The sequence below is a fragment of the Panthera tigris genome, chromosome A2 (assembly GCF_018350195.1).
Source record: "Panthera tigris isolate Pti1 chromosome A2, P.tigris_Pti1_mat1.1, whole genome shotgun sequence".
In the NCBI taxonomy this organism is placed as follows: Eukaryota; Metazoa; Chordata; class Mammalia; order Carnivora; family Felidae; genus Panthera; species Panthera tigris.
Window position 1 is genome coordinate 24,676,405 of NC_056661.1, and position 24,455 is coordinate 24,700,859.

General features: G+C 36.7%; 1 protein-coding gene across 6 annotated transcripts in view; it reads left to right on the forward strand.

The window, feature by feature from the left end:
* The first annotated feature begins 622 nt into the window (after positions 1–622).
* Positions 623–24,455, forward strand: part of CCDC66 (coiled-coil domain containing 66) — a 50,915-nt gene continuing 27,082 nt past the window's right edge. The window contains exons 1-8 of one of the 6 annotated variants that reach the window (XM_007084431.3): positions 623–708; positions 2,354–2,418; positions 3,065–3,090; positions 12,242–12,686; positions 14,276–14,441; positions 14,621–14,724; positions 16,481–16,602; positions 17,233–17,334. In XM_007084431.3, coding sequence (XP_007084493.2) covers positions 698–708; positions 2,354–2,418; positions 3,065–3,090; positions 12,242–12,686; positions 14,276–14,441; positions 14,621–14,724; positions 16,481–16,602; positions 17,233–17,334 — 1,041 coding nt within the window. In that variant the 5' untranslated portion in view covers positions 623–697. Of the gene's footprint in view, positions 709–2,353; positions 2,419–3,064; positions 3,091–12,241; positions 12,687–14,275; positions 14,442–14,620; positions 14,725–16,480; positions 16,603–17,232; positions 17,335–24,087; positions 24,124–24,455 lie in introns of those variants that run through there. The other 5 variants (XM_042979190.1, XM_042979188.1, XM_042979189.1 and 2 more) reach the window with 5 other exon arrangements.

The following is a 24,455-nucleotide window of genomic DNA, read 5'->3' on the forward strand; positions in this document are numbered from 1 at the left end:
ACTAACAGCAGTTAGACTCATAAAACACTAGTTCGGAACATGGGCTCCGGGGTTAAATTGTTTGATTAACCTCTCTGTGCCTCAGAGATAACGTAAAGCTTCAATAGACCTAAAGCCCTTAGCTCCCAGTCTGCACAAAAGAGCTGAAATTCAGTACTTGTGATTGTTGCAATTTAAAAAAGAGTTACAATGCATTCAGAGCCAGAAACAGGACAAACCCTGTACCGGACCTAGGAGTCTCTCCCCAGGTCCCCCCCCCACTCCCAATTTATTTCATACCCGAATAACCCTCTCTTACAAATATGAAATACGGGAAATGTTCATTTCCTAAAAAGCTTATACTTTTAGGTTTTCCATATTTTTGCCACCTCCACCTGAGCTGAGGCACTTCTCTGGGGGCTTCGAGTGAACTAGGGGCGGAGGGAGGGGGGTGGTGTGCCTACAACTCCAACGAACGAAGATCCCCACTACCCAAGAACAAGGGCGAAGCGCCTGAGGCCAGGCTAACCCAGCGGGTCTCCCCAGTGGCTTCTCCCCGGTAGAGAGAGCACCCTCCAGCACGACTAATTCTGATTGGTCTGTTCTCCCAGCTCGCCGGCATCACCGTATCCAATGGGCGTAGCGCTTGTTGAGCGGCGGAGGCAACCGGCGTACACAGGGGACCTGAGTGTTCGTGGAGAGAGCGAGAGGTCAGGCCATGAACCTAGGGTAAGCTGGGGCGAGAAGGGTGGTCTCTAGCGGAGACGGGGTGAAGCTAGGTTGGCCCTTGGAATCCTTCGTGGAACACCTTCCCGGCTTGCGCCGCCTCATACGGCATTGTTCGGCTGCCTGTGGCGGAGAGGGGACCAGAGGCCCGGGACGGCGTTTGTCGCCGCCGCCGCTTTTGCACAACGTTACTCGCTGTAAACCTGTCCGGGACCTCCTTTCCGCCCTCTCATTAACCTCACGGTGGTGAGGGAAGAGAGGCGGAAAGCAGTAAGGGCAGATGGAGAGATAAAGTTTAGTGGCTTTCCGGGGAGAAATCCTGGCCCCGGCCCTGGTTTTTTGCGCCTTGGGCGTCTCTGCAGGTTGTCGGAGCGCCCAGAGGCGTTTAACGCCCGTAATGCGGAGAACCGAGTCTTGAGCAACCGATGCATTGCCAGTGCTTGGCCCCTAATAGGCCCTCATTAAGTTTGTTGAGTAAAAAGGACTGTTGCAGGGAAGTGATGGTGAAGTTCATGTTTTAAGAAGATGAAAAGTTACCAAACTCAGACAACACATCATTTAGCAAATGAATTTTGTATCCTAGAATCTGTAGAGAGAAAAATAAATAAGACAGGCTGCCCCTAAAGGAGTTTACAGTGCAGTAATACTGAACGGACGTACTTTTCGGTTTCATTCTTTTATTTGTTGAGTTTCACGAACGTGTAAACATGGAGTATTCTAACCCTGCAACAGGGAAACTTTTAAAGTCCGTTTTCCCCCACTGTTTTAATAAAACAGGGTATTTTGATTTCCTCTACTTACCAACACTACAGTTTCGTGTTCCCAATGAGACTTTTTTCAACCTTTTTTTCCTTGGCTGATCCCGCTGGATTTAATTTTGTCTCTTAGACATCACATTTGTCCCCGTTGATGTTTATTGACCTACACTTATTCCTCCCTCACTTTTAGGAAACAGTGAATTAAATGTGGACTATTTTTATTTTCAGTGGAATTTTTATTAGGACCTTGATTTGTACAAGTTACCTTGGTAGTGTCTATTGTTAACTTTGTGCTCTTGCATAGGACATGCACAAATAAATTATAACAGCCAAAACTTATTACAGATTTATTGTTGTTATAGTAACAAAGTGTCAGTGTGCTCAAAAAGTAACAGTGGTGGCAATGTTACAGGCCACTTTCAGATTAATGATGTAGCAGGCCATAGAATGTATTAGTCATGAACAAATAGTAGTTAGATATGTTTTGCTACTTTAACTTAGGTGGAGAGTTTTGGTAACAGCATTTTTTCCAGTCTGGATTTATAAGAGTTAAATAATGGCATGATAATTGAATTCATTGCTTACCAGTAAAATACGAAGTTTCATGTTAAAGGTAATAAAAGAATTTATTTTTAATTAATATATTAATTAATAATTATTAATTATTTCCAATTATTTCCAAGTAAGTTTCAGGAAATTTTCAGGAATTTTCTGAGTGTTTAGTTTTATCTTGGATTGAAAAATGATTTTAATTAAAAGAATGGTTTAATATTTACAATTCTTGTATAAATTGGGAAGAACGTATATATTTTCAAGATTCAAATGAGCACTTCATTTCTCTTTAAAACTTTGCTGTTTCTTAAAAATGACAACTTTCTTTTATTTTTCAGAGATGGTTTAAAGCTTGAAACTGAATTATTGGATGGAAAAACCAAGTTAATATTGTCTCCATATGGTATGCTGTGTTACTGGAAACCTAAAATGTTAACTTTTATATTCCTACCTAAAATTTATATGAGTTTAATGTACTTTTTGCTTATAATAGAGTAATATTTAAATGATTCTTTGCAAAAAGCTGTTTTCACTTTTTCAGATTTATTTTTAGCCAAGTAAAGTCAGATTACATCACTGCTTACCACTCTCAGTATTTATTCATAAAACTTAATGTCCCAGTATATTTTAAGGTTTAATATGTTGCCTAATGGATAATCTGGGTAAAGTTTGTGTAATTATGTTCTGTGTATATAAAGAATGTTGCTTGAGAAAATTAAATTTGTAGTAAGACCACAGTTGCTAAAATCCTTTTTAGTATTAGTTTTAAAACTCAGTAAACTTTGGTAGTCCGCTCATTCGTATTCCTATTTTTTTTTTTTTTTCTGATCTGTTTATAGCTTTATCTTGGAAAATAAATAGAAGTGAAATAGAAATTCTTGAACTATTCTGTAAAAGTTAGAACACTCAGACAGGACCTAAAGTTAATGCTTTTGGAGTTAATATTTCTATTAAATACCTTCTTAAAACAATGCTAATTAAAATTTATTTTGTGACTGCCTTAGTGTGTTTTTGTTTGATGGCCCAGTAATTATTTTTTTCTTTTGTAGAATGTAAATCAAAATATTCTGTGAAGGTAAGCCAAATGACCTGACCTGTATTTGAATGTAAAATGTGGTTTTCTTTACAGTGGTTTGAAAAGAATTCCTGTGAAATTATCATAATGGGTTTGGGATAATATTGAGGAGTTATTGTTCTCTTGCTTTCAGGCTGGTCCTTTCACAGAAATGGGATCATAATTTTTCAGTTTAAAAAGGTGTATAGAACATTTTTCTCTACATCAGTGCTGCCTAGTAAATCTTTTTGTGATGATGGAAATATTCTAAGATCATTGTTTTCTAACATAGTAGTCAGCAACTAGTCATGCGTGGTTATTTAGCACTTAAAATGTGGCTAGTATGACTAAGGAAGTGAATTTTTAATTTTATTTAATTTTGAATGCAAATTTAATAGTACACTAGACAGTGCAGTTCCTAAGATCTTTAAAAATACATATTCTTTAAAATGATAATATTTTTCTTTTCATATTCAAATTCCATTTTCCCACATCAAAACGGTGTATCTGATTCACAGACTCTTACATGCATTTTGCCTTCTCCTTTAAGAGATCGTACTTGAGCTTAATGATAATTTTCCTTTTAAATTTTTATCAGGAACCCATAGTGACTTTTTCTACAAAATACAGTACCACTTTCAGTTTTTTGATATCATACTTTTCTTGTTCCCTATTTTTTTCCATGTTTAGATTAATATGAGCAGAAATTTTATCTCTTCCATAATTCACTGTAGCCCTCCTTTTTCCTTTATCATTGCAGCATCTTAAAGTCTTTGTGTTTCTGTGAATAGAGCTCAATTTGGATGATGTGGCACTTTTCAACTCTGAGCTCTTGATGGCTTTGCTCTTTTTTCCAGGTTTGATCAAGGTGAAGTTCCTTGAGTACCGAGCATAATAATCACTTCATAAATGGGTGATGATAATCAGTAATTCCACATGTTACCAGTAAAAATTATCTCTCTAAATATGGTATATAGTTGTATACCTTGTGTGCTTTTTTAAAATCACAGAATACAAATTATATATTTTTTCCTGGTCCTGCTCTGTTAAAATATTGCAACTAATTATTTTTTTTTTAATTTTTTTTTTTAACGTTTATTTTTTATTTTTGAGACAGAGAGAGACAGAGCGTGAACAGGGCAGGGGCAGAGAGAGAGGGAGACACAGAATCTGAAACAGGCTCCAGGCTCTGAGCTGTCAGCACAGAGCCCGACGCGGGGCTCGAACTCACGGACCGTGAGATCATGACCTGAGCCGAAGTCGGACGCTTAACCGACCAAGCCACCCAGGCGCCCCTGCAACTAATTATTTTATTTGAGTCACATTAACAACTACAGCACCCCTTTTTTAGCTCTTAGATAAAAAGCTGCTTGTAATAGTTGGTTTCCATCTTCCCTTGACCTCTGTTTTCTTTCACCTGTTTCTTCTTCCATCAATGTCCTTAATGGATTTGCTTCAGTCACCACATTTTGTGAAGACATTTCATTGTCTTTTTAACCAGCCTAGAACATATGGAGATCTCCTTTCATGCCTATAATAAAATTACTAGTCTTGGACTTTTGATAGAATCATCACAAGATTCTATTATCAATCTAAAAATATTTTATTCTAGGATTCTTTTTTTTCCAGAGTAACTGTCTCAGTCGATGTTGATCTTAAATTATTATTTACTGTCTTGGAGCAAATTGTTTGATTTTATTCCTCTTGCTTTTGAGACTTAATACTGATGATGGTAACTATATAAGGTGATGGATATGTTAATTCACTTGATTGTGGTGACTGTTTCACAGTGTATGCATTTATCAAATCATCTAGTTGTATGCCTTAAATATATACAGTTTTTAATTGTCAATTATACCTTAATAAAGCTGGGGAAAAAATTCTAATGAAACCTGTCTCCCTTCTAGATTGATTTTACTTGAAGGAGTTTCTCTTCCCTTATTTATAGGGGTTGCTGAGATCTTCCTCATTTCTTTCTTTGCTCCTCACAGAAGGTAAAATACAAAGATAGTAGTACTTATCTTTTTTTTTTTTTTTTTTTTTTTTTTTTTTTTTGCTTAAATCTGTTTTTAATTTCCCAAATCTCATTCAGCTTTATGTTGGATTCTCTTTCCCATAAGTTATTCATGAATTCTCTCTTCATAGTGTTTTTCTTCTACTGGGAGAAGCTCCTGAGTGACTACAACACCTACCTACAGTTCTGGTTTTCCCTTTCCTCATAGGTTGAATTACTGTCATTGTCATAGTGTGCTCTTTAAACACAGCTGAACTCTCATCTCGTCATGATTAAGTTTAACACCTCTGTGGTCCGAGTACTTTTTAAATTTTTCAAAATCCCTTCTGCATTTTTTTAAATCCGTGGTAAGGAATATGAAGTTAAAGATGGTTACCAGTTTAATTTCTTAAGCTTTTAGGAAGAGAAATGAAAGAAATGTTAATGATTCAGTGTCATGAGTAATTTATAAATTCTAAACTCTTCTACTCGGGCACCTGGGTGGCTCAGTTGATTAAATGTCTGACTCTTTGGCTCAAGTCATGATCTGATGATTCGTGGGATTGAGCCCTGCGTTGGGCTCTGCACTGACAGTGTGGAACCTGGTTAGGATTCTCTTTCTCTCACTCTCTCTGCCCCTCCCCTGCTCTCTCTTAAAATAAATGAATAAACTTCTAAACTCTTACACTTAAAATTGTCACTTGGGGGGGTGCCTGGGTGGCTCAGTCGGTTGAGCATCCGACTTCGGCCCAGGTCATGATCTCGCAGTCCGTGGGTTCAAGCCCCGCATCAGGCTCTGTGCTGACAGCTTGGAGCCCGGAGCCTGTTTCGGATTCTGTGTCTCCTTCTCTCTCAGACCCTCCCCTGTTCATGCTCTGTCTCTCTCTGTCTCAAAAATAAAAAATGAACATTAAAATCAGCTGAAGAGCTTAAAAAAAAAAAAAAATTGTTACTTGGGCGCCTGGGTGGCTCTGTTGGTTAAGTGTCTGACTTTGGCTCAGGCCATTATCTTGAGGTTTATGAGTTCGAACCCCAGGTCAGGCTCTGTACTGACAGCTCATAGCCTAGAGCCTGCTTCAGGTTCTGTGTCTTGCTCTCTGTCTGCCCCTACCCTGCTTGCACTTTGTCTCTCTTTCTCTCAAAACCAAACATTTAAAAAAAATGGTCACACATATTAGTTGAAATGTAAAACATTTAAAAATTTTTTTCATAGGTATTTCTACATGTGAGAAGCAGAATAGTGTCATGCTAAAGGATATACACAATATTAGTGTTAAGTAGCACATTTTATATTTTAAAATGTTACTTTTCTCTGATTCTTTCTAGCTTTGGCATCCTGGCCCCATATAAATGATAAAGTCAGCCAGTACTAAACAAATTCATTGGACATTGTATTATGAAAAATATTGATAGAATTAAAACTAGTTAAAAAACAATTTGGCTATGTAAAAATTTTGACATGAAGACTTGATCTATTTTGATCTATTAAAATTCACATAATCCAGTAAACACTTGGAATTATTTGGTCTAGATTGCTTTTTCTTAATAAGTAACCTGAACATAATTGAATATTTATTTGGTAGTTCATGATCTTTTGCTGCTTCCATTTATTGGTTTTTTTTTTTTTTTTTTCTCCCCTGCCATTTAGCTACAAAAGATAATCAGAATTGAGCTGAGTATATATTGACCTCATGCCACATCATTGCCCCTCCTGCCCACCCCCCTACCCCCATTTTGTTAAATATTTTTAGAAGATTTTTTGGTCTGTTTTTTTTTTTTTTTTTGTAAGTGAAATTTTGCAGGATAATTCTATTTAAATTAGATCGTCAATTAGTAAGTTTTTATTTAACAAGGATTTACTGAAGATGTAAAATTCTAGTAGAGTGCCATTCTTGACTTTATTTCTTCTGTGATTGAAAGAAAGGAAATGAGCAAAACCTGGTCCTTGTGTTTTGGAAGTGAGGGTGTCAGGTAAATAACTCTATATTACAAGCAGAATATGATGTGTACTATAGTAGGATAACGTATACCACAGTAGGGTTATAAAAGGCAGACAACACTGCAAAGAGCAGCCCTTTGTGGTTTGAGGAGACCAGGGAATGCTTCATAAACGAGGTGACATTTTAATTAGAACTTAAAAGATGAGGCAGATATTTATAGGTAAAGAGGTAGGGGAGTGTATTCTAAGTTCAGAGAAAATACTGGGCACAATACCAAGATAGAAAGCCTAATTTGCATTTGGGGAATAGTGTGTATCTCGGGGAATTTTAGAACATAAAGCTTAGGGGAGGGGTTAGTCTTAAAGAGTTTAATTTTTTTTTTAATTTATTTATTTTGAGAGCATGAGTAGGGGAGGGGCAGAGAGAGAGGGAGAGAATCCCAAGCAGGCTCTGCGCCATCAGTGCAAGAGTCCGATGCAGAGCCCGATCTCATGAACTGAGATCGTGACCTGAGCTGAAATCAGGAGTCAGACGCTTAACAGACTGAGACAGCCAGGCACCCTTTAAAGAGTTTAAATATATACTTAGAGAATTTGAACTTCCTTGATTTGTATGTAGGGAGCATTAAAGTATTTTTGAAAAGTGGAGTAGATACGGTATAATTTGTGTTGTAGGATAGGGCTTCGGACATCCCTACAAAGGACAGATTGTAACTGAGAGACCATAGTTATGGGCCAAATATAGTCCAGGGAGAGTCATAAGTTCTTGAACATGGGTGGTGGCTAGTGAAATGGAAAGAAGGGGACAGAAATGACTTCAAGATATGTTAATGGCATGCACTGCACTTAGTTTGAATGAGCAACTGATTAGAGAAACAAAATGCTCAACTATTAGTGACCAAAAAAAGGCCCATATGAGTCAAAGAAGGGTGAGAAAGTAGGAGCTGTAGTTGGAGTCTGAAGTGGTAGGGCTCAGCTCTGTAAGCTACATGCAGTCAGCTAATAATTTGCTTATTCCACACAATGGTTTTCAAAAACTAGAGTGAATTGCCAGTATCTAAACATTGGAGAGTTTAATGTAAAGTCTGTCATTTTTGGTTCTCTTGAAATACTGGATTCCTGTTTGGCAGTGTAGGTTGGTTCTGATGGTGACTGCCTCCTTTAGGTGGAAAAATGCTTTCAACTCATCTTGTTTCCTACCTAGCCTAATTTACAGTACGTATTCGAGTTTGCCATTTCTCACTTAGAGAATTAGTTATATTAAAGTAGCCACGGGGATGAGAGGATAAAAGGCATTTTACATTGTGGTACCAATTACATTGGTATTATCAAAAGCCTGAAGCTAAGAACAAATAGGATTTGGATGAGGTGAAGAGAATAACAAACAGATCTGTGGCTGATACTACAGGTACATTTTGAAAAGTCAGGTGAAATGTGAATGGCTACTTGGTCTAAGTGTGGTTGTATATTATATAAGTTACTGAAAGACCAGGAGAGTTGGGATATGATAAGCCGGGTGAAAGTCGTGGGGCATCTACCCTACTGTTTGACAGCAAATATCTTCTTCATTTTTACACCTCTAGTGCTTTTCTGTATTGGTGAGCACATAAAAAGCAACAATTAATAGTGATTAAATGGGTGTTGAATTACTTTCGGTTAATTGGGTTTACTGAAATGTATAATGGATTAATAGAGGAAAGGTATGAATTAGGCAGACTGTAATCTAGTAGTGTGGTAATGAAAACCTGAATTTAGGCTTATCATCATGTAAATGGTGAGAAAAAGATATTTGAAAGGAAGAAATGACCAATACTTGTTCATAAGCCAAAGAAGACCATGAAAGAGGATAAAGTTAAAGATGACTCCATGCTTACTGGTCTGAGAGATTAGGACAACAGTGCCACAGAAATAGGATATTTTGGAAAGGGGGATAAATATGGGGGAGAGAGATAATTCAGTCTTTAAAATAGTGTAGTTGAGGGTAGTCAACAAAAAATTCACTTAACACCTATTTTGTTCCACTCATTGTTCTGTACTGGAGCTATACACTGGACAAAGTATAAAAAATCTCTGCCCTAGGGAGTTTACACTGGAAACGAATAGAGGCACTTGGGGTGGCTCAGTCAGTTAAGCGTGCAACTTCAGCTCAGGTCATAATCTCACAGTTCGTGGGTTCAAGTGCTGCTTCGGGCTCTGTGCTGACAGCACGGAGCCTGGAACCTGCTTCTGGTTCTGTCTCCCTGTCTCTCTGCCCCTCCCCTGCTCATGCTCTGTCTCAAAAATAAACAAACATTAAAAAAAAGAAGATTGAGTTGAATGGGCATACAGTAAGCAAAATATACAATGTCACAAGATGAAAAGTGCTATAGGGAAAAAGAGAAAGGGAAGAGGCACAGTCACTTTAGGGGCACAGCAGTCTTTGGAAAAGGGAGTGCTAGGTAGGTGAGAGTGTGAGGGAGAACAGGAAACCTGCAAATTTAAATCAGTTGTTCAGAGAAGACCTCACTGAGCCAGTGATGTTGGAGCAAAGATTTGAAGGAGGTGAGTACATAAACCATGAGGGAAGAATGGCCCAGGTAGAGGGATTGACTAATGCTAAGGCCTGAAATTAAGAGAGTCTTATTCAAGGAATAAGAAGCCCACGTGTCTGGAGGCTAAGACAAAATGAGATCAGAGAGATCAGGTAAGGGGATAAAATGTGAAGCATGCACAGATCATTAGGTCAGAGTAAGAAGTTCAGTTTTCTTCCTAAGTAAGATAGGAAGGCCTTAGAAGCTTTTGAAAAAAGTGACATGATGTGACTTTACCTACTAAGGTACCCTGTGGCTGCTGTGCCGAGCACAGACTGGGAAGTGAAGGCAGAAGTAGGAAAAGCAGGCTTTTAGAAATTCAGGCAAGAGCATTATAATGACTTGGAGTAGAGGGCACAAAAAATGTTCAGGAGTGGTCAGATTCAGGACATATTTTGAAGATGGAGCAAAACAAGGTTTAATGACAAGTGTGGCATAGGAGAGATAATTCCAAAATTTTTGGCATGGTAGCTTCCTCTGAAAGGAGGAAGTTATTTAGGGGCATGTGGGAGATCAAGAGTTTGATTTGGGGCTTGCTGAGGCTTTTTTTTTGTGTGTGTGTGTGTGATTAAAGACAATTTTATTCGATCCTATCCAATCTGTGTGTGCACATACATACACACAGTCCATAGCAGACTTTGCAGGAATGTATATATTTCATTAAATGATAAATATGAGAACGTTTGGAAGTCCTGTGTATAATGTACTTTTGTCACTGTGAATTCTTTTCATAGGTTATTTGGGGCATGCTGAGTTTTAAATGGCTATTAGAAACCCAGTGGAAGTGTTTGGATAGGCAGATGGAACCTTAAGTTAGGGGAGAGTTCCATCCTGGAGACAAATTTGGGAGTCCTTAGTATATGGATAATATTTAGAGCCACAAGGGTAAATGAAATTAGCAAGTGAATGAGGTAACTTAGAGAAGAGATCCTGGGACTGAGCAACTTTAAGAGGTCTGGCGAAAGGAGCAGCAAGAACCAGGATTGTGGAGTCCTGGAAGTGAAGTAGAGAAAGTGATTCAAAGTGGAAGGAGTTGGGGCCCCTGGGTAGCTCAGTTGGCTGAGCATCAGACTTCAGCTCATGATCTCACAGTTTGTGAATTTGAGCCCCATGTCGGACTCTGTGCTGACAGATCAGAGCCTGGAGCCTGCTTCGGTCTCTCCTCTCTCTGCTTCTCCCCTACTCATGCTCTGTGTCTCTCAAAAATAAATATTAAAATTTTTTTTTAAGTATTCAAAATAGAAGGAATAATCAACTGTGTCACATGCTGATAACATGTTAGGATGAGGATCTGAGAATCAGTCACTGGATTTGCAACATAAAAGTTATTAGTGACCTTGATGAGTTTTAGTGGAGTCGTGTGGGTGAAAGTTTGTTGGGAATGGGATTATGGGAGATGAGAGGAGAAAGTGGAATCATGTATTTTTTAAGGTGATAAAAAATGATGTGATCCAGCAGAAAAGAAACAGTTGATTCAGGAGAAAGCAAAGAATTGCTGCAGAAAGATCCCTGAGAACGGGTTATATGAATATGTATGAATAACAGGAGTACAAGCAGGTTTGTATGACTCTTGATGCTGGTACAGATTTGGTGGTAGAAATTTCTTGAAGTTTTTTCAGAATGCTTCTCTATAAGATTTTTAGTGAAATATTGATCAAGATTTTCAGCTGAGAATAAGTTATGAAAGAGAAAGTGTTAGGAATTTGGGAAAGAGGAGAAAGTTGAAATTGTTAAGAGTAAATGAATTTGGGAAATGTTTGACTGTAGGGTAGCATGTTGTTTGGGCTATGTATTTAAGGTGAAACTAAATATTGTGGCTTGGTATTTTTCTTCCTGAGTAGTGCAGGCACAGAGTAGGTGATGAAGAGTTAGATTTTACCAGTTTGGGGATTTGCAAAGTGTATGTCAGAGCAGGAGTTGGGAATGGAAGGCAGTGGTGGTTTTGGTTGATTGTGGAATTTAAGGAAGGAAATGAGGACAAGAGGAAGGTAGTAGAATCAATAGATTATAGATCCCAGGTGAGTTAAAGAATTATCAGAATTGGGATATGCAAGGAGAGTGTTGGTCATTGTGCCGTGATTGAAATTGAGACTATGGAGGGATTGCAAGTTAGGAGTAACAAGGTCACTATAAGATATCACTATGGGAATGAGTAACCGAGGTGGCTTGGAGGACAAGAGTAGAAGAGCAGAGTTCAAGGAAATGAGAGGCCAGGGAATTGGAAAAATGATCTATGTGGATATGAAAGCACTAATAATTAAGACAGGAGTTACGCTAGAGGGATGTCGACCCACAAGTTAAGTTATTCAAGGCATAACTGACCTAAGTAACTAATGCACAGGCCTATAGATACCTATACAGAAAATTGGTAGTATGAGTGGTATAATCATGACATGAGATTCCAAGCTGGAGTAGAATGGAGATGTTCTACAACAGCTAGAATGAAAATTCTTCTGTATTCATTATCTTGAAATAAAGTAATTTCCGGTTGTTGATGAAGCTTTCAAGTAGATTTGCAAAGGTTAAATGTTATTTTCTCATGGATATAATCTTTTAACAGCAAAATGGAAAAAAAATTTAGAGGCCTGACATCACAGACAATATAAATAAAGATAATTGTTTGATTTTTCATGGGCTGTTATAAAGTATAAATTTCTGGTATTTTAACAGATGGGAAATAAGACCAAGATTGCAAAATGTCCATTAAGAACAAAACAAACTGGATACATTCTAAAATCAACACAAAATACTTGTATCAAGAGTGGAAAACTTTTGCAAAAGAAGAGAATGGGTTCAGAAACTTCACAGGCAAAAGGTGAAAAAAATAGTATGACTTTTTCACCCACTAAGGATTTATGCAAGCAGTATGTAGATAAAGACTGTCTTTATGTCCAGAAAGAGATTTCACCTGCCACCCCCAATATACAGAAGACTAGAAACACCATAAATACATCTATAGTATCTGAAGAGAAGCTTTGCCAAAAACACATCACAGCTGCAAATATGAAGAGCAGTTTGGTGTGTCTAACACAAGACCAACTACAACAGATTTTGATGACTGTGAACCAAGGGAATGGATCTATTTCCCTGATTGAAAATGGAAAGGAGGAAACATGTAAGGTTTTTTTTGAAGTTTTAATTAATATTAACTTTACCAATATGTACTTGTTTTTGAATTTCTCATTCATTGGATTTGATATAACTGTGCCTCTTAAATTCTAAGTTACTGTGTAACAATCTTTTAAAATAATTATTCTTTTAGAGAACAGTTTTCTCATGCAGAATTACCAATTCTGTGGACTCTAGAGTAAAAAAGCTATTGTACTTACTTTAGAATATAGAAGGCTCTACTTACATTAAAAATAATTATATTAAATTTTTTTTTTTAATTTTTTTTAACGTTTATTTATTTTTGAGACAGAGAGAGACACAGCATGAACGGGGGAGGGGCAGAGAGAGAGGGAGACACAGAATCGGAAGCAAGCTCCAGGCTCCGAGCCATCAGCCCAGACCCCGACGCGGGGCTCGAACTCGCGGACCGCGAGATTGTGACCTGAGCTGAAGTCGGACGCTTAACCGACTGAGCCACCCAGGCGCCCCTATATTAAATGTTTTAAAAGACCACTATAGAATTTCTAGTGAAAATTGAGGGAACCTTTACTTTGAATATTTGACTTGAGTTGCTGAAAAGATTTTTTTCCTGGCTCCTGCATTTTGCCTTCTTTGACCCTTAATCTACGTTGAGGATTGGCAGCACTATCTTTTTAATCAATGTAAAACATAGATTTGGAAGGAGTAGTAGAGTGTTACATGTCTTCTGTTTCATTAGGGCATTGTGTTATGTTTTTAAAAGCCTTCCAGTTTCAGCTTTGAGCTAAGGAATTAATATGAGTAGAACTATCATTAAAATTTTGTTAGGTGATAATGAAATAAATTAAAATTAACAGTCACTAGAAAGAGGCCCCACAACTGATTTGGGGACAAGTTGGAGTAATTTACCTTCTCTTGGCCTAGATTGTTCTTTGTAAAATGAGGGAGCTGGGTCTTTAGAGGCTAGAATTGTAGCCTAGAGAACAAAAAATAAAAACTTACTATGCATAGTGAGAGATAACGTCAACAAAGTTGAAGGCAGAATTTGTCTAATCATGTATTGACCTGCATATTAAATATGCTTTCTCTTCACTGGGAAAACTAGCACACTGAGGTAGAATTAGAACAGTGTTTGAGCCAAGCATAGGAACCTGTATAATACATTTGTAACAGGTATAACAGAGGCATAGAGACAGTGGTCCATAATAAAGTTTTCCATTGATTTCCCAGCTAAATGAGAAGAATAAGGACAAGGTAATGAGTTTTTCATAAAGCTATTTGCATTTATTCTCCTTTAAGTTGTGATTTGTTTTATATTATTTGTAAAAATATTATCAACAAGAGTAAATGGAGGGTTTTTGTTGTTGTTGCTTGTTTGTTTTCATATTTGACACAAGAGATTATATAGATGTTCTGGACCATTTAACCGCTGGGCTCAGTTTCCTTTTTTGACAAAAGGGAACAATAATACCTACTGAAGGATTGCTGTGAGAGGTAATTACTTTGGTAATGTTAAGGCAGTGTTTTTAAAGTGCGTAGCAGTATGCCAAGATAAGGTATTGTAATATGTGTAATTTTAGTGTTAATTTTAAAACATGCATTTTTACTCCCTAGGTCGGGGCAGTCTACATTTAAACAATATTTCTAATCAGCCAAATGACGAAAACGTTATGGGAGTACTCCAAAAAACTGAGGCTCTTTCATCTGTCCTAGTTGAAAGTAAATCTGTTTTAAATAAAAATCAAGAGACATCTAAGCAGTATGAACAGAAAATTGTCATGTATGTAACTCCTATATGTTATTGTGGGGTCATCTGGTGAAAATGGTTCTGCTTTTCCTTGACTTGCATGTGAAATATTTACTGTGGAGACTGTGAGCTGTTTAAAAGTTTATTACTTAATATTTATGGGTAACTTGTATAGAAACATATAATAAGGTTTCTGTTATTTTTTGTGTTAGAGAGAATGCATGGAAACCAGCTGACATATTCAGTACCCTGGGGGAAAGAGAACGTGATAGAAGTTTGTTGGAAGCAAAAAAAGCCCAGTGGAGGAAGGAGCTTGGTAGGTAATTATTATACCTGTTATTATTATAGATTAGGTTGTGTCTTTTTGTCTACTCGGTGTGCACCAAAAGACCAGAGGTGAGCGATGAGCATTAATATCATTAGTATCATTCTGGAGCTCAAAGATTCCTAAACTTTTCTCAGTTCCTGAGAATCCATTTTCATATTTTTCTATTGTAGAAATCCTATGCATTTAATGGTTTTATTTAAAAATAATTGGGTTCGGGGCACCTGGGTGACTCAGTCGGTTAGGCGTCTGACTTTGGCTCAGGGCATGATCTCATAGTCCATGAGTTCGAGCCCCGCGTCGGGCTCTGTGCTGACAGCTCAGAGCCTGGAGCCTGCTTTGGATTCTGTGTCTGTCTGTGTGTCTCTCTCTCTCACTCACTCTCTCTCTCTCTCTCTCTCTCTCTCTGCCCCTCCCCTGCTTGCACTGTCTGTCACTCTCAAAATAAATAAAACATTAAAAAAAAAAATTAAAAGAAAAGTAAAAGCATAGAGATGGGCTTCATCTTCCACTCAACTAGAGAGTCCTGTGAGGCAGTCATATCGCTGATGAGACAGGTGATATAGAAAAAGAGATAAGCAGAAGAAATTGGGAATGAATTATTTATGTTGGAAGTCAAAGTAGCAGAAGTTTGAAGAAATTAAATGTATGCTAACAGTATCTGAAGGTTTGGAGATTCGTTGTGTCTTTATATCATAATTTCAGCTTTAAATATTTTCTTTCAATACACATTTTGCTTATCAGACTGTAACACCAAACTTCTGAAGTAAGATGGAACTGCTTGGAAATGACTAAAGTGTTTTATGTTTTATTACCTAAAAAGAGTTTACTTTCTTCTGTTAAGAAAGCACCTTTCTCTTTGCTAAAGTCCTGCTTTCATTAATTTTCTTGAAATTTAGATTTATACATCTCTGAATCTTTTTAAAGTTTATTTTTAAGAGAGAGACAACATGAATGGGGAGGGGCAGAGAGAGAGGGAGACAGAGAATCCCAAGTAGGCTCTGCACTGTCAGTGTGGAACCTGACGTGGGGCTTGAACTCGTGAGACCATGAGACCATGACCTGAGCCAAAACCAAGAGTCGGGTGTTTAACCGACTGAGCCACCCAGGTGCCCCTATACATCTCTAAATTTTTAAGAACTATTGATTTGGGACCTTGTTGTTATATTAGTTTGTTAGATACAAGATTTTGCTTTTTCACTTTTCAGCGGTTATGAATAATAATGGCATTTATTACATACTTAATTTGTGCTAGGTCCTATACTGAAATAGGCACTATTCTCATTTTACAAAAGAAGAAACTGAGTTTTAGAAAGGTGAACAGCGATTTGCCCCGTTACACAGATAGGAAGTGGTTGAACTAGGATTCGATTACAGGGTTCTCTGAATCCAGAGGTCTCACTTTTCAATCTCTTTGTAATACCTGAGTGAACATTATAGGAAAGTAGAACTTTAGAATAATTAGCATGTTATAAAATATGTTCTGAAAAAATTGCTTTTTATTGCCAATTGTGATAAACATTTTTACATCCATCTGTGCCATACATAAGTTTGGTTCTGGTTAAATGTTTTCTTTTATTCCATATTTCTTAAAATTCTTCTCTGTTTTGTGAGGTAATCTCCCTAAAAAACAGTTTTGATTAGATCTGTGTTGGAATCTGCACTCTTTAAGAAGGTCATGATTTGTTTACATGATTTTTTTTTTACAGTTTTTATACATTTTTTTAAAAAAGGACATTATTTACAGATGAACAGGTTGCTTTAAAGAAGAAAGAAAAAGAAGCTTCTGAAAAATGGAACAATCCTTGGAAAAAATTTGAAAGTGATAAAAGAATATGGGAAAAATTTCAAATTCTTGACCAGTCTAAGGTAAGAGTATAAAAATGAAGCATTTATAGAATATAAGACATCTTAATTTTACTTTTTTAAATTCTAAGCCATGTTCATATCATAAAGGTTTTTAAAAAAATTTATTTTTCATGTTATTTTATCTCATTCATTCATTCATTCATTCCGTTAGTAGGCTTCATGCACAGCATGGAGCCCAATGTGGGGCTTGAACTCACAAGAGTTCAAGATCTGAGCTAAGACCTGAGCTAAGATTAAGAGTTGGATGCTTAACTGACTGAGCCATCCAGGCACCTCTCATATCTTATTTTAGAACAATTTTATTTTGAATTTAATTATGACCTCAGTTGGGTTCTATTTGCATTCTGTAAATTGTCTTACTATATAGATGAGTGTAGAGGCCTGAGGCACCTCCTTCAGGCTCCTGTAAAAGAGCTCTGCCTTTTTTTAGGTGACCACAAAACACTGCCAGTGACCATGTGGTATCCACCACAAGGTGGATATATCAACTTATAACAACAAGGTGGATACTTATATCAAACATAAGTATATACCAGGTGTCCCTTAAGTAGTGTTTTAGTGACCTTTAAATTTTGCCTAGGTTTAATATTATATAAAGAAAGTGTCCTTGTGTTTTCTCTTTGTTTTTAGACTTGTGCTAGCTCTTCTAGCATTCTGTCACAGTCTCCTTGTCAGGTAACAGTGGTCCAGGCTGATGGGCACCCACTAATTAGAGTTGGTCAAATTTTAGAGGTAAGTGCCATTACTTTGAATATATAAGCCTTTTAGTACTTGATCTCTATTTTCCTTGAAGGAGTGAATCTAAGTATTTTTATTTTATTTTAATTAACAGTTAATTTTTACTGAGTGCATTATGCTCCTTACATTTAAAAAAATATGAACTTTTCTTTTTTATATATATATAATTTTTCTTTCCTAGTGAACGTTTACAGTTTAACAAATGTGTTCTGAAAATAATGCAGTAACCTAAAGGGATGATTCTGGTGGTAGATGTTTTCAGCACTGGTAGATTTCTTATAGAACCCCTCCAGGTTAGATTGTGTGGCTTCCATGGCTGTTTGTTCTGCTCCATATAGGACTGACTTGCCTACATCAAAGAGTTCTATAGTTGTTGATAATTTTACATTAACAAAAGGAATGAAATCTGAATTGTATTTTTCCACATTCCCAAAAGTACTTTGACTACTGAAAGGCAATAAATTAGTCTTGATAGAAGGCATTTTACAAAAATCTTAGTTTTGAAGGATAATTTTAAGTGTAAAGTTAAAGTGTAAAGTTTAAAAATTGATACATGCAGGGGCGCCTGGGTGGCTCAGTTGGTTGAGTGTCCGACTCTAGGCTTTGGCTCAGGTCACAATTTCCTGGTTTGTGAGCTGACAGCACATAGCCTGCTTGGGATTTTCTCTCTCTCGCTCTCTCTCAGCCCCTCCCCAACTTGTGTGTGCACTCTCTCTCAAAAACAAAATACTTTGATGCATGCAGATACTACTAAAAACTATAACTAAAACTGTTCATGAAGTTGGTAAGAATTAGTTGTTAGCTATTTACAGTTCAACATTAGGATTGAAGTATCTTTAATACTAAAAATGATAAGGTATTTTCAGTTACCAAAAAAATTTAGATTGAAATGTTAGTATATCATTTCTTACTGCTTAATTTTTACTATTTTTAGGTCATTTATTATCTGAGAGTAATTTATACTATGATTATTTTCTTAAATTTTTTTTAATGTTTATTTATTTTTGAGAGAGAAAGACAAAGCATGAATGGCAGAGGGGCAGAGAGAGAGAGACACAGAATCCGAAGCAGGCTCCAGGCTCTGAGCTGTCAGCACAAGCCCGATGCGGTGGTTGAACTCACAAACCGTGAGATTATGACCTGAGCTGAAGTCAGATGCTTAACCGACTGAGCCACCCAGGCATCCCTATACTATGATTATTAATGCAAATAAATAATTAGCCATTCGAGGTGACTTTTAGGTGTTTTTACATTTCGTATGTATTTTTAAATGACAGCGTGTGTCTTTTTTTTTATAATCCAAAAAACCAATAAAATTATTTATACTGTGGAGTCAGAGATGGGAATTGGGGTGGGAGAAGAACTAGAAAGTAAAACACACACTAAATGTAAGGCTGGACAACCAAGGCTTAAAGGGTATCATTATTCTCTTTTTTTTTTTTTTTTACTGTTTAAATGCAGTTTTTATGCACTTATGTGTATGCATGTGGTAGGATATTGGAGAGATGCTGTTGAGGGGAAATGAATTAACTGTGTAATTTTAAAAAACCCTTCTTAAATATCTGAAAGCAGTTGGCTTCAGAAATCCATCCCATAGCCAGACTGTTTTACTATTAAGTTAACCTTTTTGTGTAATTAAGAGGAGCAAAAATTTGGTTGCAAGTAGAGTCACCAAGGCCAATTTTGTTAAAACATAAGGTAATGCATATAAAGTGCTTATTAGAACATTGGCTGACAAATAGCAAACACTCAATGAAAGTTTACTCTGTTTGTAACTTACAAAGCATATCTTTTTGGAGTCCAAGGCTGTTTGGCGTCAGTTCTCTCACCAGCTTCCCTTCTTCTTTCTTTTTTTTAAGTTTATTTATTTTGTGAGAAAGAGCAGAGGGGCAGAGAGAGAGAATCCCAAGTAGGCTTTGCACTGCCAGTGCTGAGCCTGACTAGGGGCTCGAACTCATGAACCGTGAGATTATGAGATCATGAATCATCCAATCATGAGATCAGACACTTGGAACTGAGCCACCCAGTTGCCCCTACACTGTGTAATTTTAAACTGTTGTGTTTCTAAGAAATTTACTTCTAGCCTCAACTTTTTTGAGAACATCTCACCTCCATGCAGACTTGGCTTTCCCTAATCACTACTCCTTGCTGGGAAACCTATTAAGTGAAGCAAGTATATTCAAATGCATTCTTTAACATGGGGAAGAAAGGGAGGTTATCACTCTGCTAAGTTTCTTAATGCTACCACCATACTATAGTTCTGCATTTGGCCAATAAAAAATTATATGTTTTTTCCTTTTTAACCTTTTTTGTGGTAAAATACACAAAACATAGAATTTACCATTTTAATCATTTTTAAGTGTACATGTAGAGGGATTCAGTACGTTCATTTTGTCAGTCAACCATCGCCGCTGTCCACCTCCAGAATTTTTTCATCATTCCAAACTGAAACTATCCATTAAACAGTCACTCCCCATTTTTCCCTCCCCCTAGCCCCTGGCAGCCATTCTAATTTGTCTGTGAATTTGACTATTCTAGATACTTTAAGTGGAGTCACGTAATATTTGCTCTTTTGTGTCTGACATACTTCATTTATGCTGTTTTCAGGGTTCATCCGTGTTATAGCATGTGTCAGAGTCTCATTCCTTTTTAAGGCTAAATAATATTTCATTGTATTTATAATACTGCATTTTGTTCATCTGTCCAAATGTTGATGGATATTTGAATTGTTACCCCTTTTTGGCTATTGTGGAATAATGCTGCAATGAACATTGGTGTACAGACAATCTCTTTGAGGCTCTACTCTCAGTTCTTTTGGGTAGATACCCATATGTGGAATTGCTGCATTGTATGATAATTTTATATTTAATTTTTTGTTAGGTTTTACCAATTTTAATTTGGTAACTTTATGTTTAACTATATTGTTTGCCATAGTTGTTCTACCATTGCACATTTCCATCAGCAGTGCACAAGGATTCTAATTTCTCCACATCCTCACCGACATTTTTGTAATAACTGACCTAATAGGTGTGAAGTGGTAGCTCATTGTAATTTTGGTTTACATTTCCTTAATGATTAGTGATGTTGAACATTTTTTTCATATGCTTATTGGCCATCTGTGTATCTTCTTTGGAGGGATGTCAAGTTTTGTGCCCATTTTTGAATTGGGTTTTTGTTGTCGTTGAGTTGTAGGCATTCTTTATTCTGGGTATTAATACCTGATCCGATGTATAATTTGCAGATATTTTGTACCATTCTTTATGTTGCCTTTTCACTTTCTTGATAGAGCCTTTTGATGCACAAAAGTTTTTAATTTTGATTAACTCCATTTTATCTGTTTTTTTTCCTTTGTTGCCTGTGCTTTTTGTCCCCTATCCAAGAAACCATTGCCAAATCTGATACAGAAGTTTTCCCCTATGTTTTCTTCTAAGATTTTTGTAGTTTCAGTTCTTATGTTTAGGTCTTTGATTTACTTGGAGTTAATTTTTGTATATAGTGTAAGATAAGGGTCCAATTTTATTCTTTCACATATTGTGCATTGGTATCCAGTTTTCTCAGCACCATTTATTTGAAAAGATTGTCCCTGATGGTCAATCATGATGACTCAATGATGGTCAAAAATCATGTGACTGTATATGTGAGAGTTTAATTCTGGGCACTCCATTCCATTGTTCTGTATGTCTCTTTACGTCACTGTCTCACTCTTTTAATTGTCCAATCTTTGTAGTAGGTTTTGAAAGCATGAAGTATGAATTCTCCAGTTTTGTTCGTTTTTAAGATTGTTGTAGCTCTTCAGGCTTTCTTGAGATACCATAGGAATCTTAGGGTAGATTTTTCTATTTCTGCAAAATGCATCAAGTTTTTCATAGAGGTTGTGTTGAATCTGTAGATCACTTTAGGTAATTTTGACAATATTAAGTTTTCTGATTCATGAACACAGAGTATCTTTCCATTTATTTGTGCCTTCTTTAATTTCCTTCAGCAGTGTTTTACAGTTTTCAGTGTACACATCTTTTGCCTTCTTATTCCTAGGTATTTTATTTTTGGTGCTATTATACATGGAATTGTTTTCTGTCTTTTCTTTCTTTCTTTCTTTCTTTCTTTCTTTCTTTCTTTCTTTCTTTCTTTCTTTCAAGTTTCTTTGCTTATTTTGAGAGAGAGAGACAACATGTGGGAGGGGCAGAGAGAGAGAGAATCCCAGGCAGCCTCTGCATCATCAGCACAGAGCCGAGCCCGTGCTTGTAAGAACAGCAAGTTGGTCCTAAGTAACATATATCAGGTGCCTTGTCCAACAGTTGGGAAATATTTTTCTCAGGCACACATGGATATTTACAAAAAGTGATTTGTGTTAGGCCATGAAGAAAGGCTCAGATAAAATTTAAATAGCTATTTTGCAGTGATCTCTGACTACAAGTAACTTAGAAGTTTTAGAGATTTAAAAAAAGGTTTTTTTTTTTTTTTTTAAACATTTATTCATTTTTGAGAGACAGAGAGCAAGCATGAGTAGGGAAAGGGCAGGGAGAGGGAGACACAAAATTCGAAGCAGGCTCCAGGCTCCGAGCTGTCAGCAGCAGAGCCCGACCCGGGGCTCAAACTCACTAACTGCAAGATCATGACCTGAGCCAAAGTCAGACACTCAACCGACTGAGCCACCCAGGCTCCCGTGCAAAAAGAGATTTTTAAGTACTACATACGTATTTGGAAATTAAAAATCACACTACTGAATAACTTGAGTAAAAAAATCATAGTGGAAATCACAAATACTTGGAACAGAATTACAGTGTATACGCACACATCAGAAACACATCATAAATTCAAGAGAAAGTGTATTAGAAAAGAAAATCTTTAAATGCTAGGTGTCTAAAGAAGTTAGAAAAAGAACAACAGAATAAATTTTTTTTTTATGTGTATTTTTGAGAGAGAGGGTGTGCATGTGCACATATGCACAAGTGGGGGAGGGGCAAAGGGAGAGGGAGACGCAGAATCTGAAGCAGGCTCCAGTCTCCAGGCTGTCAGCACAGAGCCCAACGCGGGGCTCAAACTCACGAACTGTGAGATCATGACCTGAACTGAGGTTGGACACTTACCCAACTGAGCCACCTAGGCGCCCTAAGAACAACAGAATAAATTAGAAGAAATCATGAAAATGAGGATACCAGTCCTAACCTAAAGCTGAAAGTTGCCTGTTTGGAAAGAAGTAATAAATCTCTAGGAAAGATGGTCAAGAAGATAAAAATTATGAGTGGCATAATTACAGAGAGTAATCAGTAGTGAATATCTTATGCCAACAATTCTGAAAACCTTGGTGAAATGGAGAAATTACTATAAAAATTATAGCTTAAAGGAACTGACTTAAAAGGAAACAGAAAGCTTGAATAATCCTGTTACTGTCAATGGTAGATCTAGTTAGAAAGATTTTCCCACAAGAGATGCAAAATACCCAAGTGGTTTTACTAACAGTTTCTACCAAACTCTATTCACATGATCAGGCAGTAAAAATATGGAATAGCTCCCAATTCATTCTATAAGACAGTGTAAACTTGGTATTAAAGCAGAAAAATACAAAACAAAAAAGGAAAATAAGGTTTATTTTGTTCAGGAATATATACCCAAAAATTCTAAAGAAAATATTCCCAATTAAAATTTAGTAATATACAGAAAGGCGATAATATATCATGACTAAGGCAGATTTTTGCTAGGTAGTTAAGGAAATATTTTAAAATCCACAATAGGGAAGAGAGAGAGGGAGGGAAGCAAACCATAAGAGACTCTGTAAAGATAGAGAACAAACTGAGGGTTGATGGAGGGGCAGGGGGGAATGGGCTAAACGGGTGATGGGCATTAAGGAGGGCACTTGTTATGGTGAGTACTGGGTGTTACATGTAAGTGATAAATCACTAGTTTTTACCCCTGAAACCAATATTATGCTATATTTTAACTAAAGTCTAAATAAAAATTTGGAGAAAAAAAAATCCATTTTCTTATAGACTCCAAAATAAAATAAAATCCAGAAGTATATTATACCATTTTAATAACAAAAGAAAACATTTCAATAGGTGCAGAAAAAGCACTTGATAACATTTAACCCCAGTTAAGGAATTTCCAATTGAGTATTTAAAAAAACAAATCAAAACACTACCACATGTTGGAAAAACTGGATAGCTACATGCAAAAGAATGAAAGTGGACCACTTTCTTACACCATACACAAAAATAAACTCAAAATGGATTAAGGACCCAAACTTGAGACCTGAAACTGTAAAAATCCTAGAAAGGAGCGCAGGCAGTAATTTCTGTGACATCGGCCATAGCAACATTTTTTTTTTTTTTTTTAGATTTCATCTCAGGCAAGAGAAATAAAAGCAAAAACAAACTATTGGGACTTCCTCAAAGTAAAAAGCTTCTGTATAGTAAAGGAGATAATCAACCAAACTAAAAGACAACCTACTGAGTGGGAGAGGATATTTGCAAATGACAAAACTGATAAAGGTTTAGTGTCCAAAATAGATAAAGCACTTATGCAAGTTCAACACCAAAAAAACCCAAATAATGCAATTCAAAAATGAGCAGAAGACATGAATAGACATTTCTCCAAAGAAGACATACAGATTGCCAAAAGACATATGAAAAGATACTCAGCATCGCTTATCATCAGGGAAATGCAAATCAAAAACAGAAACGAGCATTGGTGAAGATGGGGAGAAAAAGGAACTCTCACGCACTGTTGGTGGGAATGCAAACTGGTGCCGCCACTGTGGAAAACAGTATGCTCCAAAAATTAAAGGTAGAACTACTATATGATCCAGAAATCGCATTACAGGGTATTTACCCAAAGAATATGAAAATACTAATTTGAAAGGATATATGCATTCCAGTGTTCCATTGCAGCATTATTACAATAGCTGAATTATGGAAGCAGGCCCAAGTATCCACTGATAGATGAATGGATAAAGAAGATGTGTTATATATGTACAGTGGAATGTTACTCAGCCATAAAAAAGAATGTAATCTTGCCATTTGCAACAACATGGATGGAGCTAGAGAGTATAACGCTAAGTGAAATAAATCAGAGAATGACAAATACCATATGATTTTACCCAAATGTGAATATAAGAA